The sequence below is a fragment of the Saxophila tyrrhenica genome, assembly GCF_035928015.1.
Source record: "Saxophila tyrrhenica strain CCFEE 5935 chromosome Unknown scaffold_7, whole genome shotgun sequence".
Taxonomy (NCBI): Eukaryota; Fungi; Ascomycota; class Dothideomycetes; order Mycosphaerellales; family Extremaceae; genus Saxophila; species Saxophila tyrrhenica.
The window spans coordinates 311,266-329,795 of record NW_027041739.1 but is presented as its reverse complement, the minus strand read 5'-3'; the positions used below and the strand labels follow the sequence as shown (position 1 = coordinate 329,795).

General features: G+C 55.9%; 8 protein-coding genes across 8 annotated transcripts; 4 read left to right on the top strand and 4 right to left on the bottom strand.

Moving 5' to 3' along the window:
• Window positions 1-421: 421 nt before the first annotated feature.
• Window positions 422-2,257, top strand: LTR77_004817 (uncharacterized protein; the record flags this gene model as incomplete). Its single annotated transcript, XM_064802068.1, has 1 exon — window positions 422-2,257. One exon carries the CDS (start codon window positions 422-424, stop codon window positions 2,255-2,257), a length of 1,836 nt encoding a protein of 611 aa, XP_064659429.1.
• Window positions 2,258-3,394: 1,137 nt separating this feature from the next.
• On the top strand, window positions 3,395-4,266 carry LTR77_004816 (uncharacterized protein; the record flags this gene model as incomplete). Its single annotated transcript, XM_064802067.1, has 2 exons — window positions 3,395-3,564; window positions 3,636-4,266. 2 exons carry the CDS (start codon window positions 3,395-3,397, stop codon window positions 4,264-4,266), a joined length of 801 nt encoding a protein of 266 aa, XP_064659428.1.
• Window positions 4,267-4,477: 211 nt separating this feature from the next.
• On the bottom strand, window positions 4,478-4,821 carry LTR77_004815 (uncharacterized protein; the record flags this gene model as incomplete). The annotated part of the gene is made up of 2 exons (XM_064802066.1): window positions 4,478-4,692; window positions 4,758-4,821. 2 exons carry the CDS (start codon window positions 4,819-4,821, stop codon window positions 4,478-4,480), a joined length of 279 nt encoding a protein of 92 aa, XP_064659427.1.
• A 521-nt stretch (window positions 4,822-5,342) lies between these two features.
• Window positions 5,343-7,246, bottom strand: LTR77_004814 (uncharacterized protein; the record flags this gene model as incomplete). The annotated part of the gene is made up of 3 exons (XM_064802065.1): window positions 5,343-6,075; window positions 6,138-6,540; window positions 6,685-7,246. 3 exons carry the CDS (start codon window positions 7,244-7,246, stop codon window positions 5,343-5,345), a joined length of 1,698 nt encoding a protein of 565 aa, XP_064659426.1.
• A 315-nt stretch (window positions 7,247-7,561) lies between these two features.
• Window positions 7,562-9,466, bottom strand: MgSUC1 (putative beta-Fructufuranosidase; the record flags this gene model as incomplete). Its single annotated transcript, XM_064802064.1, has 1 exon — window positions 7,562-9,466. One exon carries the CDS (start codon window positions 9,464-9,466, stop codon window positions 7,562-7,564), a length of 1,905 nt encoding a protein of 634 aa, XP_064659425.1.
• A 476-nt stretch (window positions 9,467-9,942) lies between these two features.
• On the top strand, window positions 9,943-11,738 carry LTR77_004812 (uncharacterized protein; the record flags this gene model as incomplete). The annotated part of the gene is made up of 3 exons (XM_064802063.1): window positions 9,943-10,222; window positions 10,278-10,483; window positions 10,533-11,738. 3 exons carry the CDS (start codon window positions 9,943-9,945, stop codon window positions 11,736-11,738), a joined length of 1,692 nt encoding a protein of 563 aa, XP_064659424.1.
• Window positions 11,739-12,319: 581 nt separating this feature from the next.
• LTR77_004811 (uncharacterized protein) lies at window positions 12,320-15,237 on the bottom strand (the record flags this gene model as incomplete). The annotated part of the gene is made up of 3 exons (XM_064802062.1): window positions 12,320-12,375; window positions 12,425-12,726; window positions 13,121-15,237. 3 exons carry the CDS (start codon window positions 15,235-15,237, stop codon window positions 12,320-12,322), a joined length of 2,475 nt encoding a protein of 824 aa, XP_064659423.1.
• Window positions 15,238-16,870: 1,633 nt separating this feature from the next.
• Window positions 16,871-18,284, top strand: LTR77_004810 (uncharacterized protein; the record flags this gene model as incomplete). Its single annotated transcript, XM_064802061.1, has 2 exons — window positions 16,871-17,232; window positions 17,285-18,284. The coding sequence occupies 2 exons, from the start codon at window positions 16,871-16,873 to the stop codon at window positions 18,282-18,284; spliced, it is 1,362 nt and encodes a 453-aa protein (XP_064659422.1).
• Between the last annotated feature and the right edge of the window lie 246 nt (window positions 18,285-18,530).

The following is an 18,530-nucleotide window of genomic DNA, read 5'->3' as shown; positions in this document are numbered from 1 at the left end:
ATGGAGGGGTTCTCGCTCGACTCTTCAACTGCCGGCACGTGTTTGCCTCTGCTCGTTCACCTCAATCTGGTCGTCCATTGTGCATGGGCGTCCGGTGCAGCAACGCCGGCCGATGCACAGTGCACGCTGCACAAGATCATGTATATAAACTGCCTGCCTCCTACTCCCACCAGCCCGACAAACACCGTCTATAACGCTGAACGATGGAAGACCATCCCCATCGTGCTCGAGCTCTTGTCGACTCGATCCAACGGCCCAAGGTAGGAAAGCGTCGAAAATGCGGGTCAGTGCTTCCTGTACGTTGCTTGCTGGATCATGGCTGTGTATTTCCCCCCTCTGTCTCTATCAAAAACCTATTATTCCCCGGCAGCCTGCCTAATCGTTGCGGAGCGGATGCGTGCAACCCTCTCCCCCACCCAACATGCCCCCTCCAGCCCAACGCCCGCGCGCCTGCGACAACTGCCACTCCATCAAGATCAAATGCGAGCTTGGCAAGGTCGGCGGGACGGGACCGTGCCAGCGATGCGTTCGTCTGGACAAGGAGTGCAAAGTCACTCCCCCCAAACGGCAGAAGGACCGTGTTGCGGAGCTTGAGGCAGAGGTTGAGCAGTTGAGGAGGCTGCTCGAATCTCAAAACATCAACTTACCATCCCCCGAATCTGGCGGGGACAGGAGTAGCGCAAATGAGAGCTCACCCAATTCTATTCCTCCCCGAAATGCAGGACCCAAGAAACGCAAACTGGAAGAGGGCATCCCCGAGCGAGAAGACGAACTGACCACCAACCCCGAAGACTGGTTCACCCGCCTCGACGCCATCATCCCGCAAGCCACCCAGAGCAAACTCCTCGACCGCTACACCGTAGAGATGTTCCCTCGTTTCCCCCTGGTTCCCATCAGGGGCAAAAAGGACTTCGCTTCCATGCGCGCCGAACGCCCCATGCTCCTCATCGCCATCCTCTACGCCTCCTGCTCCGCCGTCCTGCACCTCGACCTCCAGGAAGACGTCGCGAAGCTCATGTTCGACATCCTCTCCAAAGTCGTCGTCGAGGGCGACCAGAAATCCACCACCATCCTGCAGGCCATCCAGATCATCTACCTCTGGTTCCGCGCCCCGAAGAACCACGCCTACGGCGGCTACTTCTCCATCTTCGACCTCGTGAAGCTCGCCTCCGACATGGCCGCCGAACTCGGCCTCGGCGGTCCCATTCGTGGAATTCAAGGGAAGAACAACTGGCACTCCACGCACCGCGACATCGACAACGAGTCCGCCTGGCGCAACTGGCTCGTCTGCCGCATCCTCTCCACCTCCCTCTGCCTCTTCATGCGCACCCCGGACTCCCTGCGCTGGGACGAACACGACGAGTCCTCGCTGCAGATGCTCGACTACTGGAAAGAAGGCGGCGAAGGCACGCGCCTCATCTGCCACATCGTCAAAGCGGAGAAGCTCACCGAGCGCATCGCCTCGGAGTCCGGCTGCTACGACGCCGAGACCCCTGCCATAGGCGTCTCCGACCCCGCCGTCCAACCCACCCGTCTCGCACTCCAAAGCGCAGCACTCGACTTCGAATCCCAGGTCCTCCCCGACCTCTCCGGCCCCTTCGCCACCTTCTGGCGCCACATCATCACGCTCCAACTCCACGAACCCGTCCTGCACACCCCGACCAACAAGCGCTCCTTCACGGCCCCTTACCTCGCCGAACGCCTCTCCGTCACCGACTTCCCCATGCCCCTCGTCACACCCTCCCACATCGCCTCCCTCACCAGCTTACGAGACGCCGCACACTCCCTCCTCGACATCTTCCTCTCCTTCGACACCACCACCGTCATCACGCTGCCCGCCATCCTCGTGCATTCGAGGGTTGCGTACGCGCAGTACCTGCTCATGCGCCTCTACATCGCCACCTCCGCGCCGGGAAACACTTTCGGCGCTTTCCTCGACCCGGAGTCGCTGCGCATAGACGCTTACCTCCCTCCCCTCATCCGCCTACAGGAAATCGTCTCAGCCGCCGACGAGCGCTGCGGCGCCTCCAGAGTCCTTTGGGCGAGTCCAAGGATGCGGGAATGGTATCTCAATTACCGGAGGACTTTCGTGGATGTGGCGGTGCTGGAGCAGAGGCAGGTGGAGTTTAATAGTGCTTTGGACTGGTACGGGTTTGGGGATGTGGGGGTGGAGGGGTGGGATTGGGGGTTGCAGGGGTTGTTTGATGGGGGGGAGATGGGGGAGGTGGGGGTCATGCCGGATTTGGAGGGGCTGTGAAGGGATGGGTTTGGGTGTGGGGGATGAAGGGATGATATGTGGGATTGGCGCTGGGGTGGAGGGTTTGAGAGTTCTGCTTTTGACTGACAGCACCAATGTCGACACTGGGTGGAGATGAACGAGACTACCAGCGTGAACAACTTCCGGCCCGATGAAGACGGAGCCTGTCGATATGCTGCTCAGGGACAAGCGCATGCTCCAACCGCCGGACTAAAACGACGCCGGACTGAGGTGACGCCGATTGTGTCCACGCCCACAGAAACCGTCACATCGGTGGCGACATAATCATAACACTCAAAGACGTTCATGAAGAAGCAGCCCACCCACCCCTCACGCAAGCAAGACCGCCAACGTCAACGCCAACCGCGTGTGGGAGAGCTGTGGCGAAAAGGATATGTGGAAAGCAAGCTGGTCCTTCCGCGGCCGCTGAGATGAATCGCATCTTGAAGAAAGATGGCGATCGAGGAGTCTGACAAGTGTCATACGGCCTTTTGGGGATTGTTAGAGCACCGTATCAAGGCATAGTCTTCGTCCCGGTAATGGACATGCGTTAGTGGTATATCCTGCGAAACTACGCTGTCGTGGTAGAAGTAGACGGTCTACGGCATCGCAATGCCAGTCCTCTCCCGCTCGTCTCACGCTCACTGCCGCCTGTCGTCGATGTTCTGCGCTGCAACCACTCAATCCTGCGAATCAACCACAGAAACCCCCGCGAATCTCATCAACACACCGTAAGCCCGTCGTGCCCATCTTCCTCATACAGCACCCCCAAGGCGTTCGTTAGACGTTTCTCCCCGAAAAAGCCGTTGCAGAAAAGCCGTTGCAGGACGGAACAGCGACGTCCCGGCCGTCTAAGCGAGCCATCGTTTAGAACATTTTAGAAGGATCTTGGAAGGCTTGCTAAACTGGAAAGAGCACAAGCGCGAGATTGGCATGTCCACTCGCATGCCATCCCTCCCTTGCTCGCCACGCCGTGGGCCGGTGCATCTCACTATTATCCAAGCGATGATGACTTTAATAAGGATTCGAGTCCATGCGTCTAGAACTCGGAGAGCTGCTGCTTGCTTGCGACCTTTCATCTTCTCTTCCACGGCTACGATTCAGGATTGGGATTGAGAGGGTAATATTTGCTTCAAGATGCCACAGCGAGCATACGAACTCTGCACAGAAGTGTCGCCGCAATGCCCCGTCGAAGCGACAACGTACGGCTACGCGCCCAATCTGGCGGCGGATGTGCTGTTCCTCGTCATCTTCGCCGCGTGCGCGGTCGTGCAGGCGGTTGCTGGGTTGAAGTATAAGATTCGGGGGTACGTACAACCAATCTCCCACCCAGCATCGCCATTGCATGGCATAGGAAGTCAATACTGACAAGCCCCAGCTTCGCCATAGCCATCTCCTTCGGCTCCGCCCTCGAAGCCGTCGGCTACGGCGGCCGCATCATGCTGCACTACAACGCCTGGGACAGCAACGGCTTCAAGATCCAAATCATCTGCATCGTCATCGCGCCCTCCTTCCTCGCCGCCGGTCTCTACCTGACCCTCAAACACCTCGTCAACTTCCTCGGGCCAGAAAACTCCCGGCTCAAACCACGTCTCTACCCCTGGATCTTCGTGAGCTGCGACTTCTTTTCCATCATCCTGCAAGCCGTCGGCGGGGGGATCGCGGCCTCGAATAACACCGCCCTGATCGATGTCGGAAACCATGTGATTGTGGCCGGGATTGCGTTCCAGGTGGCGACGATGTTTGTGTGTATCTGTCTGGCCGCGGATTTCGGGTGGCGGAGTCTGAAGTCGCGGCGGAGGAAGACGATGGGGGATGTGGACCAGGGGCCGAGCACGAGGGATGTCAAGGGCGGCAGGGCGTGGTTCAAGTTTAGCTGTTTTGCGCTGGCGGGGGCGTTTATGGCGATTTTCATCAGGTGTATTTACAGGATTCCCGAGATGTCTGGGGGTTGGGGCAGTCCGCGGATGCAGGATGAGGTGGCGTTTTTGATACTGGATTCTGCGTAAGTCTTCCAATACGATGTTGGTGATGGAGGAGGACGAGCTAACGATTTCACAGGATGGTCAGCCTCTCAGTCCTCCTAATGACTGTAGCCTACCCGGTCGGCATCTTCTGCTCGAAGAAACAATAAAGATACCACGACAGCGTTGGACCGTTTTTCCCAGCTTCTATAGAACACATACAAACAGCTTCAGATTTCGCCACCACAGCTTCTTCCTATTTCCCATCCCTCCCTCTACTCGAGTACATCTCCTCCGTCTTCTGCCCCATCCCCTGCCCCCACCCCCCACCCCCCTTCCCCTCCAGCCGCTCCAGACTCTCCTCGATCAGGCCGATGTGCCCGCGCAGCGTGCCTTCGATTTCGTCTGCGCGGGCTTCGGCTTCTTCGTGGTTGCGCTCTAGTTTGGAATTCGTGTTGTAGTGGATTGTGCCTGGGGAGGGTTAGTAGGGATTGGCGATGGAAAGGGGAGGTGGTTGTGGGGAGGGAGGTGGGCACCTGAGAGGGCTAGGTTGATGGTGGTGAGGGCTGTTAGGGTGCGGAGGAGGGTTTGGGTGGACATTGTTGGAATTGTCTCTACGCCGAAATTCGAAGGAACGGACGGAATCAGTTACACCTTTTACGAGGTTGTTAGGTATTAGCTATGTATGTTCTTCGTGCGCTCTTCGTTAACTGATTGTCTCAAATTGTTTGAGCGTTGGCTGTCCATGACGCTTGTACCTGTCGATCTCTCTTCACATGCTCTCCAACTTTACACTACTCCTTACACTCATCAAGATCACGCCATCTCCATCCATTCTCTCCGGCGTTCACTTTGAGCATGGTGAAGATATGAGTGCATACCACCATGGTACACATTGGAGGGCTGTATTGCGCATTCGTACGTATCTCGACTTTACGGTATCGTGCCGAGAGTTCTCTGGCGGAACATGCGTTCTTGACACAGTCCAGGCGAGGGTGATATATACGTTGAGCGAAAGACGATCTCCTTTGTTACAAGTATATCTGCCACGCCGCCACCTCGACAGTGTCCGGTAAGCCCTACATCTCATCCGTTCTATCGTTGTCCTCGCTAGCTTCTCCTCACTCTTCAGCATCCCCCTTCTTCTCATCATCTGTTTTCTGGCCAGCGTCTGCCTCATCGTCAGCCTTGCTATCATCCTCGCCCTCCTTCTTGTTCTTCTTATCCTTCTTCACGCTTTTCCATTCTACACCAAGCGCGAACAGCCCAGTCAAGGCGCTCAACACAACAGCAACAAGGAATGTCTGCGTCAAAGCGCCGCTGTATTCCCTCAGGACCTCGTCAACGATCCGCTGATTGCCATCCGTCGCCTTCGTCACATCAGCAACCAAATCTGTCGCACCGCTCCCACTGATCACTTCCAGGTTCAGCCCGGGTACTGTGTTGGCCAACCGTTCGCGCAGCTCTTGCTGGAACACGTTTTCTGCAATGGCGATAGAGATGCTGCCGCCGAATGACCGAGCGAACACTGCCAGGCTAGTTCCCGAAGCCACCAGATGCTCCGGCAATACGGTCTGGACGGCAATACTGCATTGCTCGAGACTCATGCCAATGCCGGCGCCGAACAGGATTTGATATCCGATCCAGGCTCCTTTGCCAGAACTCGGTGTGAGAGTCATGAGTAGACCAGCGCCAACGGACATGCAGATAGTCCCGAGCAGAAGGAAGGGGACGTAGTATCCAATGAGCACCACGGCACCGCCGGCCGCGATCGAGGCGATCACGACTGCGAGGATGAGCGCGAGGCTGTTGATGCCGGACTGGACTGCCGATGCTCCTTTGATGGCTTGGAACCTGCAATGACAATACAGATTAGCGATCTGCTTTTACGAACAAAGAGCAGCAAGAAACCTTACCAGACCGGGAGGTAGTACACAGCGACCATGAATGCCGCCGCTCCGAAAAGCATGTATCCGGAGGCAAAGATGACAGTACGCTGCTTGATGACCTTGCCAGGGATCGTGGCGTCGTCGCCCATCCACCACTGCACAGCTACCCACATCAGGATGCTCACCCCAAAGCAGACCAGAAGGCCGATCATGACTGGATCGCTCCAGGCGTATGTAATGCCACCCCATTGCAGCGCGAGAAGAAGGGAGATGATTGATGGAACGAGGATCAGTGTTCCAATGGGATCGAATCGAAGCAAGACTTGGAACCAGGTTTGGCCGTCCTTTTTGATAGGTCCTTTGGCGTTGCCGATTGGAGGGAGGAAGAGGGCGACGACGAAGAGCGTCACTGCTCCTAAGGGTAGATTTACTATTGTTCATCGTCAGCATCGTCAATAGCATCAGAGGTCCTGCGAGGTTCGAGACCTACTGTAAAAGCACCACCGCCACGAGACCCTATCAGTCAACGCTCCCCCCATCAACGGCCCTACCACCGACGCGATCCCGAACATACCACCAAGAAACCCATTAAACAACGCCCTCTTGTCCAAAGGCGTCGTCTCAGCAATAATAACAAACGCCCCCCCAAAAATCCCACTACACCCCAACCCCTGCACCGCCCTCCCCACAATCAGCGCCAGACTCGTCGGCGCCGCACCAGAAATAGCCGACCCGACCTCAAACACCACAATCGCGAACACGAAAGTCCACTTAGTCGATACGAGACTGTAGGCCCGTCCGAAGGGGAGTTGGAAGGCGCATGTGGTCAGGAGGAAGGCGGAGTTGTACCAGGAGTAGTCGTCGAGGCTGTCGAAGTGGGCGGTGATGGTTGGGATGGCGGTGGCGATTATGGTGCCGTCGAGGGCGCAGAGGAGGACGGCTAGGGATAGGGAGAGGAAGAGGAGGATGAGGCGGAGGCCCGTTGGGCGGGTGGTTTCTGAGGGAGAGGAGGGTGCGTCGGAGGGGGTGGTGGTGTCTTTGTTGTCGGTCGGTTGATCGTGGTGGTCAACGACGTCTTTTGATTGTTTCTCGGTCAAGGTGGACGATCGGGACTTCTTCCAGGGTAGAGATGGCATGATCGGAAGCTTGACAATGTGAGAAAGTTGCTGTTCATCATGGAATGCAGTCGATCGAATACTATATAAGCCATAGTGAATATGCTGACCCTGATAGGCATCATGAACGTGCGGTAAGATTAGAGAGATTGTTGTTGTTTCCACTGAATGTGTAGGAGCTTGCGGTGCTTCGATGCCGCACGTCTAGCAAGGCTCCGGACGAAAACCACCGGATGCCAAGAGATGCGGTATGGATTGCACCGGTCGACAACTCCTTCCAGTCTCAACCACTTGCATTCATTCCTGTTCAATTTCGACTGGACGAAGTCCCGTTGTCTACCCCTGGACGATCGACGTTCCAATCCCATCCCAAAGCGTTGCATCCACCAACGCCGACCGATCGTCTACTGTCCCATCTTCAGCAAAGAAGCGGATGCCGTATGTCTCTTCAGCAGCGTAAAGTCGCGTGCTGATGGCTGTCCTCCCATTGACAAACACCTCCATGACCGAGTTGTCCCTCCAAACCTGAATGTCCAGCGTCTCTGTCTCCTCTCGTCCACTCGCCGGAATTCTGGTGGTGAAGAGCGTATGGGGCGCTACTTCGGGCGAGCTGTTGACGAGCTCCGGACGTGAGAACGACGGCCTGTTGATCGTGATTGTCTCTTTCGCAGGCTCGAAGGTGAGGGTCGTTGCTTTGGTGAAATCTGCTGAGTGCCCTATCGTGAAGCCCGTGGCTCTGCAACTGCTGGACAAGCGTATCGAACAACGAAGCTCCCAGCGAGTCGTAAGAATGTCATTCGTGGTGAAAGAAGCAAAGCGCCCTTCCTCGTACAATGCTTTACTTGTAAGATGTGCAGTTGTCACGCCGTCAGCTTCTCTTAATGCACGCTGCACCGTGCTTAGTGGTTCGCTCCCAAGCGTTCCCAGTGTGTACGTCCCAAACTCATCCTGCTCCTTCTCGAAGCTCGTGAGATCAACCAAGTGCGATGCTGAAGCATGCACGACATGCCGAATGGTCTGCAGTCGCAGCTCTCGAGGTAGAGACAACATGCCGCTCCAGCCCTGTCTGTGCCGAAGGTCGTCGCAGAGGTCGTCCTCCGGGATCCAGCCCCAAACTACTTGCTTCTGAGATTGAGGGTCGTGGAACGAGTTCGCGGCGTACAGGCATCCATGGTCGAGATGGCCGCCGAAGTCGTAGGTCATCTCTACTGGCGCTGTGGAGAGGCTGTTCTTTCGTAGAGTGCCGGACATCCAGAGCTGGCCTCGCTCTGGGCGCGGAAGCGACGAGGCGACAGTCCTATTATCTTCACCTGAACGCTCTGCTGGTAGGCACCCTTCCGTACCCATTACCAGAAAGTCTCGTGACATTGAGGGTAAGCTGTTGTCATGTAGGGTCATGAAATTCGTGACCTCCCAATTCAGGCCCAGGTCACCAGACCAACGCGAGAGTCGTTTGTTCAAGCCGACGTCGACCAGCGGTCCTATGTATCGCCAGTTCGTGAGATCGCTCGCATCAATCGCATAGACGAATGTGCAGGGCGTCAAATCTCTGATGCCACCGGAGATGATGCCGAACAGAGTCTTGTCGCTGTCGAGATTCAATGTTCGTGCCATGCTCGGCCAGCGGGAGACAAAAGGATCGCGCCAGCCAGTAACATCCAGCTCTATAGGTTCTGATGGCATGGTGGGGTTGGCCGCGAGCTTACTCCACGTCTTGCCACCGTCGACAGATCTGGCCAGACTAAGGCTTTCGGAGCCACGCACGTGCGGAAGCGTGTGGTGTATTGGCAAGTGGCTCACAGACGTATATGCTACTGTGAGTTCCTCACCGCCTTCGTCCTCGCAAGTTGGAATAAGACAGCCAGTGAACACGCCCTCACCATCGTAGCGAGTATCAGGGCAAAGTGTTGGCTTCTCCAGCAGCGTCCAGTTACACATATCTTTAGAGATGGCTGTGCCCCAACATATCTCGCCCCAGTCTGGGCCTTTCGGGTTCCATTGGAAGGACACCAAGTAGTTGCCAGTGCTAGGATCATAGCCAGGCGCGCATGGGTCGTTCATCCAGCCAGACTCCGGCATGAGGTGAAACGACGGCCGCCATCTTGCGTAGTCGGTCGTGCTCGACGGCGTCAACTTGTCATCAACTGTGGATGTCGTGTCAAGCTCCGGAGGGCTCGATGGGGGAGTCGATATAGGAGAGAGAGCAGGAGATGATGATCTCGAGTCGTGAAGAGATGCCATTGTGCGGAAGAGCGAAGAAGAAGGACCGATTGGGGTCAAGAAGGACTGAAGAGATGCAACTTACATGTATACCCATCAGATGCCGTCGAACGCGGCAGACTGCTAATACCGCCGGCCCAGAGCCTGGGGGAACTGCAGGGACAAGAAGCATCAGAGGCCGCTTCGGTGAAGCAAGATGGCTGGCGGGAAGATGAGCAGCCACTACTGCCTCTTCAAGTGTATCGCCGAAGGGTGTCCGCAGACCTCTAACGCGAAGTGGAAGGTTTCGACGAGTCAACGACCGACAAACCTCCATCGCCACGCGCTCTCGATCTCCATCTACCAACGACTTCGGGGGACGTATGGGGAGATCCCCATGGCACAAACACTTAAGTATGATGGGTCTGACCATCAATTCCTGATCGTCCATCACCACCAAACCAGGTCATCACATTCACACAGTCTCCGATCTTCCTTCATCAACACCATCCATCGCAATGGATCGCAAGTCTTCCATACAGTCCGTCGAGGGCGCGGCTGAGAACGAGAAAGCCGTCCACGTCGAGACCGACACGATGTCTTCTTCGACGGCAGAGGCACGACGAGCTTCTGTTCAGGAAGAAGTCCGCCAGGTCACCGATCTTTCTGCTAAGGAGCAGTATCGCAAGCTATGGGCGGCCATCAAGGCAGACAAACGCTTCTGCATTTGGACGTTGTACACGATGCTCCTGGTGTTTGGCTGGGGTTTCGACAACGGTCTCAGTGGTGTGGCGATTGGTAAGTCTGCTCGGATCGTCCCAATCTACACAGGCATGGGCTAACCCTTCCGCAGCTTTCCCTGAGTTCAGAGAGTACTACGGGCATTACTATGCAAAGGGCGACCAATTTGTCATCCCAGCCTTATGGCAATCACTGTGGAACGCCGCCAGTACGATCGGTCAAGTCTTCGGCGGCTACGCAGCTGGCCAGTTCGCCGATATGCTGGGCCGCAAGTTCTTGCTGTACACAGCTGTCATCCTCAGCTTGGCTTCCTCCTTCGTGAGTCTGCTCATCATGGCCTGCACATGACTCTGCTAACAAAGACCAGGCCCTCGTCTTCGCTCCCGACCTGCCAGTTCTGTTCGTCTCGAAGCTCCTCCTCGGTGTCAGCATTGGACTCAGCACCGCTACTCCACCGCTTTACGTTACTGAGAACGCACCGGCAGCACTTCGAAGCACCGCCTCTTCGCTCACCAACGTCGTCATTGTCCTCGGCTTCTTCATGTCCTCCTTGACTGGCTACGGCGCCTCGCACATTCATGGAGTCTGGTCCTTTAGGCTGGCCTTCTGCATGACCTTCGTCGTCCCAGCGCTGTACCTCATCGGGTTGCCATTCTTCCCGGAATCTCCCGTCTGGTACATGAAGAAGGGTCGTGAGGCTGACGCGCGCAAGGCTGCTCTCAAGCTATTTGGCTCCGACACTGATATTGAAGTCCGGATTGAGAAGATCAAGCATGAGCTGAAGCAGACCGAAGACGAAGAGAACTCGAAGATCAGCCAAACCAGCTGGCGCGCCATCTTCTCCAAGGAGCATCGCTCACGAACATTCGTTGCTGTTCTGGGACTTCAAAGTCAGAACTTCTCCGGTGGCTACTTTGCCAACACCTACCAGACCTACTACTTCGAGCTCATCGGCCAAAGCGACCCTTTCGGACTCACGGCAATCTCGTCAACTCTGCAGTTCCTGTCCAACTTGGTCGCTGTGTGTCTCTCGGACGTCATCCCGCGCAGGAAGGGTCTGATCGGTGGCGGTACCATCCTCATGTTCTGGTCTGTCATCATCGCCGGCACGAGCATGGCTTCCACCACCAACAACGCCGCCAACATGGCCCTTCTCGCTTTCATGATCACCTGGAGCATGCTCTACACATCCACCGTGGGCTGCTACGGCTGGGCGGTGGCTCAAGAGTCATCCTCGCAAGCGACCAGGCCGAAAACGATATCTCTGGTTCTGGTCTGCCAGCAGCTTACCGCTCTCATGCTGAGCTCAGTCTTCCCGTTCTTCATCAACCCCGATCAGCTCAACTGGGGCGGCCGTGTGATGTTCCTGTTCGTCGGCGCCGAACTCTTCATCATGGCCGGGCTGTACTTCTTCCAGCCTGAGACGAAGAATCGGACCTACACCGACCTCGAGAAGCTCTACGCTGCTGGTGTTCCACCACGGAAGTTCAAGCGCTTTGCGGTCGTCGATGGAGAGGTGGTTGAGAAGGAAGGCAAGAGCGGGTTCCTTTCGAGATTCTCCAGGAAGGTTTGATTGGGTACATGTATGGAAGATTGCTTGGTCCGCTGGTGCTTTTGATTGACAGATTAGCGAGGCGTTAGGCAATGAGTCACAAACAAATGTACAGGATTGCAACAAAACTTGGGCTCATATCCCTTCCGTGTTGCTTCCTCGATCACAATATTGACTTATCAGTATGTATGACTGGTGTTGTCTGGTCAATGGCCATTCTTACTACCGTCCCGTCTCACGTGGCAGCAGCTGTAACTGAGTCCGTCGATTGCATCAAGGAACGCTGCGCTGAAGGCGCTCAGCACCAATATCAAGACCGCGGGCGACGTTGGAAATGATGATTTTTATTTCTAGAAATTCAGATGCGAGCACAACTCAGCACGTCGACGACGAGGAAACGTTAGAGAACTTCGACGGTTAATCCTCTTAGTGACTTCCTATGTACATTGACGGCGGGAAGGTAACGGATCGCAATCCGAATGCGCTGATCTTGTCGCTTCATGTCCTCGACCAACTCGCCGCTCGCGCTCTGCTGTCAGTCGTGCACCAGATCGTCCAGTTGGCCGAGCCTGTACGTGGCCACTCTGGCGCGCCAGCAACGATCAACCACATTTGAGCGTATAGCTCAAGGAGTACGGCACGGCATGGCAATCGGGCGCTGTGAACAAGTAAGCACAGAAACACACAGTCTGACTGGTAGAACATACTGTTCGGCCCAACCTCAACACTTCCCAGTTCGTTGAAGCAGAAACCGGTCCCGTAGTACGTGAGAGTGCAGTTTGGCCCGTTCGTCCCGGCGCTGAAGCTGTTGGTGCCAGGGATGGGCATGCAGACAGCAGGCGCGTGGAGAAGAGGGTGGACGTAGGCTATTTGTTTGGAGCAGTCGTCGTTTTCGTGGAGCCAGGCGGTCACCGGGAAATCTGGCTTGGCTGGTGTTTCAGTCGAGGGCTTGGAGGGCTTGGGGGGATCGGAGGGAGCTGCTACGGCGATGGCGGAGAGAAGTGTAGAACTGAACGAGACCGCTGACAAGTTGAAGAACCACATTTTTGCGCGGACGAAAAGGTGTAGATGGTTCAGTCGAGAGGGTGAGCGAGGAGTTTTCTTTCCCACTCAAATACTGGCCTGTTCATAGCAGCCGCCTCATCATCCTGAAGGATTCGTTAGGACGTTCGTGATCCTTCGTCGATAAAGAGATGAATCCTACGTGGGGAAGGTTCCGCTACGTCTCGAAACGTGTGAAAGCATTATTTGCGAAAATTGCTGATGATAGTACAGCTAATGACTGATACCCGCCAGAGAAGGCTGCTCAAAGTTACATGCAGTGCTGTGGTGCCCATATCAATCACGTGCCACTCCTTCAAGTGATACTCCTCCCATCGCTATCTACCAAGTCGTACACAGACCTCGCCCTCGTAACGTCCGACCTCGTTGCATTCCGCTTAGTGCGGCGTATCGCTGGCCTCACTGGCACGGAGGGAGGCGGCCTCTGCGGCTTTCTGAAGCGTTTGGGATTCAGTACGTTTGCTGCTCCAGCATGAATGTTGCCTGGTCGCAGAGGTTCAGCTAATTCGTGGTGATTATCTTCGATGTCATCGTTCTCGAAGGAGAGGTCCCGCGTCATTGACAAGTCGTCTAAGACTGCACTGAGTCGAGAGCGTCGACGCCGGCGATTTTGCCGTGCAGGGGACGAAGTTTTGGTGGCAGGAGCGGTTGTCGATGCTACATCGAGGCCACCGGTATCGCCCGTCGTCGAATGGTCAGACGTCCCAAAGCCACTGATTGCGGCGGAAGGTGATGGCGGGCCACACAGCTCCATACTCCCCTCACGGTACACCTGCATGGCATTCGGAACGACTCTCGGTGACGACTCAACTGAACTGCTCTGACTGCCGATAATGAAGGACTTCCATAGCGCATCATCATCCCTCACTTCTTCTTGGGGCTTACTCCGTATCACTGGCTGTTCGGCAAGTTGCATGATCTGCTGAAGGGAGGCAGAAGGTGAGCCTGGCGGAGCATGGCTCGGTGAGCCAGCCCAGCTATCAACGACCGCTTGCCTTTGGTGAAGTATAGAGGCTTGTGTCCCGGCACCTCTGGGAGTAGACCAGGACGGCTGTGGTGCATCATCCCTGACCGGCTCAAGCACCACTCGTTCTTTTGCACTGTGATCAGAAGCGGTCAGATGTTGGCTCGACGACCCCACTGCCGCCATCGATGTATGGCTGGACCCAGCATGACATTTAATGCCCGCAAGCCGTCTCCACTTCTCTTCGTCCTGTTCGACGGGCTGCACACGATCATCTACAAATTCTGTACCTGCTTCAGACGCACGGATGCTCGCTCGACTTGGTTCGAAGGTTTCTCCCGCTGATCGCCGACCGAATGTCGGCACAACGACGTTTTCGTCTGTAGATTCTGGTATCACAGAGAACGCGGATCCTGGAACCGTTACACCCAGCTCCCGCTCCTTGTCATCTTCATTCTCGTACATCCTGGCCGGGCCTAGTGTACCCTGCATGATGGCGTCCTGAGGGACATGTTGCAGGTATTCCAGCATTTCACTCATGGGTGAAGTTTCAGCAACCATGGTTTGTACTTCGGGCGACGTATTGTTGAACGGTACGCTCGTCAAAACGGTTAGGCCCTCCCACATGCCGCCATCGTCCTCAAGAAGCATCGATTCCTCCGAGAGTAGCGCCACGTCTGTAGATGGCTGTCTCATACTGGTGTGTCCAGGGGTTTGTGATCGGCACGAAGGCTGGGTGTGGGTTGCAAACGCATCCGTGCCAATCTTCACTTCGATGTGACCAGACGGGAGTGCTCCGCTCATCATGTCCTCTCGAACAACTTCGCGCTGTGGCAGTAGCAGATCTTGAGAGTTCGTGGCTGTAATAGCGTTACGCAGAGCTGATCTTTTGACCTTCCTGCGCTTCCCAACATGTTCATTGTCGATTGAAGATGCGTACGAAACGTCCGCATGGCGCTTCATGGACAGGCCAAGCCAGTCCGGCCGACGCAGCAGCTGTCTTCGACGTACGAGAAGTAGCGTCTCCTCATCCGTCCTACCCTCAGTCCGTATCGCTCCAGGCGCTTGATCCCGACGGGCGGCAACGTCTGGCGCAAGTCGGCTCGAGGTGCGTGAGCGGACGGCCGCCAGGCTGCGGATAGGCCTGCCGGCAGGCCGTCGAAAACCTTCCGAGCGCGCGGCATGACCAGAGTTGTGATGTTGTGCAGTGGATGGAGTATGGGCAGAGCCATGGCCTCTGGTATCGCGGTGCTTTCCATGCTCCCGAAGCTCAGGGGTATTGTTTAGGCTGCGCAACGTAGGACTATGTTCCACAGCTTTAAGCCCAGTCGATAACGTTATCTCGCGTTCGAAGATTGGTCTGAAGCTGCGCTGCGAGTTCGGTGTAGCGTGTAACGCGGCGCGTGCTTTTGCAAAGTGCGCCTTTTGCTTTTGTATGGTTGCGTTATTGCGGCCGGCGGCGAAGCGTTTCCTGGTCCCTCCAGTCCAGTCCATCGTGACCCACGGCGAGGCATATACAAATCGAACAGTTTTCTTGTCACAACGTTCTTTGATGGTGCGAGAGAAGACGTGAGGTCGAAATAGAGCCAACCACGTGACCTACCTCGGATTGCACGAGGCAACTGCGACCTTCACATGCACAACATGGTCCACACCACAGGACAATTGTCTCACGATGCAACGGCCTCCCTGCCCGTACTCCCGGCGACGCACACCCAGCGGGACGTATGCATCCTCTGGCCGGCTGCGATACCATGCTCTTCAACCATCACCAAAGCAGCTTGCTAGAAATCGCGCAATAAGCAAGCACAGCATATACCCAGGCAAGCGCATGGTGACGTCTCACACGCCGCAATGCACCTCACATTGTGCTGTGGTTGCAATGGCGTACCTTCGAATGGGCTGCAGGACGCAATACCGACCAGCCAGCGACGACCTAGACCTCCGATTAAGCAAGCAAGCACCGCGGAGCAAGCTTCGAAGATAAGACGATGACGCTGTATGCACCACAAGGGCATGGTCTAGCCTGGGGCTGCGCCATGCGCGCGGGGGGTGGTGTTGCTCACATCCTCCATGCCACATGGTGCCGTCGTGCCGTCTGCTCCTCAGCTCAAGGCGGCACTTCTTGCATTGCTAGTGGCGCGATGAAACGGCGGCTAGGGAATGCGAAGGAAGCCAATTTGACATGTGAAAACGCAGCCTTAGCACACGAGGTCGATGAGCTGGCCTTGTGCGGAACGCCGTGCATGGTCATTCAATTATCAGATGCAAGAAGAACCTAGGCTGGTGAGCGAGAAGTTAATTGTCGTCGGCGCTATTTTTGCACGTGCCTCACGTGGCCTGTGGAGGCAAAATTGCAAAATCGAAAAACTGCCGACTCTAGGTTTTTTGGCCACCACCGAATTTCTCGTAGTCGGCAATACGTTCAAGGCCTTTTGCACGCAGGAACGATCGGTTGCCTAGGTAGACGCTCCTGTCGTACCTGAAAATCATGATCTGACAGAGACTCTGTACTCCAACGAAACACGAGGTGTGAATAATATATGCGCTGGACCGGCCGATTCACAGTGCGTCATTTCATGTAGTGGGGAGTCGCCTGCAGCTCGTCCTCTTGGTTGGATGAGGGACCTTTCGGACGACAACGGCAACCCAAACGAATGACGGCGGAAGCTTCTGAGGAGCCATGGCCGCCTTTGTTTGATTCGTTGACTGGAAGGATCTTTCTCTTCTTACTTCTCATGGTCCGAACGCCAACCTAGACGACGCTCACCAGTCCGAGTAAGCTTGCAGTCGGCTTTGTGCTCGGTCGGACGATAAGATACGGACCACTGGTGAGCCAGCGTTAGGGAATTTCTGGTGGGGCGGCTGTATCCACACTCACACTCATCGAGTCCGTAGGGATCGAGCATTTGCCTGCTGAAGCCACTGAGGCAACCGACGAAGTAACGCGGTTAGAAATGTAAGTGGTGAGGTATGTCCGTCTCCCCGAGTGTTTATAAGACGTGCCATGTACCCACCCTGACTTGTACATCCCCACGGTTCAACTTGTCCCTGCGTGCGCCTCTCTCTCCCGAACGACGAGTGTTCCTTTCTTTCTCTTCGCTATATGCCACCGTCCGGCACGACCATGTCTTCAACGTCTTTACTCGTCCCGCGTCCAAGCAGGACACTGCGGCGGCTCAGCTCCCAGGATGCCACACAAACCTCTCTCGACCACCGGTCGCCCACCGTGGTGGTGCCTCCACAGCATCTTATGGCATCGAGCAACGCCCATGAGACTGCGGCGGCCATGGAGCTTGCAAGGCATGAGCTGGAGAACTATTCTTCGCCTACTTCGACTCCTGGATCGCCCAAGGAGACCACCACAACCGACAAATACGCTTACGCTTTCGATATCGATGGGGTCTTGATTCGGGGCGGGAGGCCTATTCCTGAGGCTGTCGAGGCGATGAAGGTGCTGAATGGCCAGAATCCTTACGGTATCAAGATGTAAGTGGTTGCTGAACCAGCCGTCGCGAAATGGTGCTGACAGATTTGCCAGTCCCTACATCTTCGTAACCAACGGCGGCGGCAAGACCGAGCAAGAGCGGTGTATTCAACTGAGCAAGCAACTTGAGATGGAGGTGTCTCCCGGCCAGTTCATCTGCGGTCACACACCAATGCGAGAGATGGCGGAGAAGTACAACACTGTCTTGGTTGTAGGAGGAGAGGGCGAGAAGTGCCGGCAGGTCGCAGAAGGCTACGGGTTCAAGGATGTGGTTACGCCTGGAGACATCATCAAGGACAACCCAGACACCACGCCTTTCCGGAAGCTCACGAAGGAGGAGCACGAGAACTCCCGGATTCGCAACTACGCTGAAGTGAAGATCGAAGCCATCTTCGTCTTCGCGGATAGCCGGGACTGGGCCGGCGACCAGCAGATCATTCTGGACCTGCTCATGTCGAAGGGAGGATATCTTGGCAGCCGCTCGGAGACCTTTGACGAGGGCCCACCCGTCTTCTTCTCGCACAACGACGTGATCTGGTCCGCTTCCCATGACTTAACACGTCTGGGTATGGGTGCCCTCCGCCTCTCCCTCGAAGCTATGTACAAGGCTGTCACCGGCAAGGAGCTGCAAACCACCGCGTTCGGCAAACCTCAAGTCGGCACCTTCCAGTTCGCCACACGGCTCCTGCAGCAATGGCGCAAGGACACCCACGGCATCGACGCACCCCCGGAGACGGTCTACTTCGTTGGCGACACGCCCGAGTCGGACATCCGAGGCACCAACGAGTTCAACAAGGAGTCAGAGAACACCTGGTACTCCATCCTCGTCCGCACTGGCGTGTTCCAAGAAGGCACCAAGCCCAAGTTCACCCCCAAGGCGACCGTCGACAATGTGCTTGACGCGGTGAACCATGGCATCGAACGCGAGCGGAAGAAGGCCTTCAAGAACGATTTGGACCTCACGACTCACAAGCTTAGCGGCTCCGCTGTCGACGACGCCCTCATGAGCCCTCCTCCGATCATCAGGGAGAATCCGATGGAGCTCGCTGAGTGATGGTCACCTTCAACCTCTTTCTTTACTACCGAAAATTTGTGCACAACATTTTGATGGGCGGCGTTTTGCATTTCGAAGGCGCAATGGGAGGAATATATCATTAACAGATACCACTGGCCTATGGGGCCAAAGCAGAAACGAGATAAGAGTCGCATAGATGATAGAAGAGCGACTTCGATGAGACATACGGCCTGGTCTGATGGACGGACTTGTTGATGATGGGATATAGCAGACAGATAGAAGCGT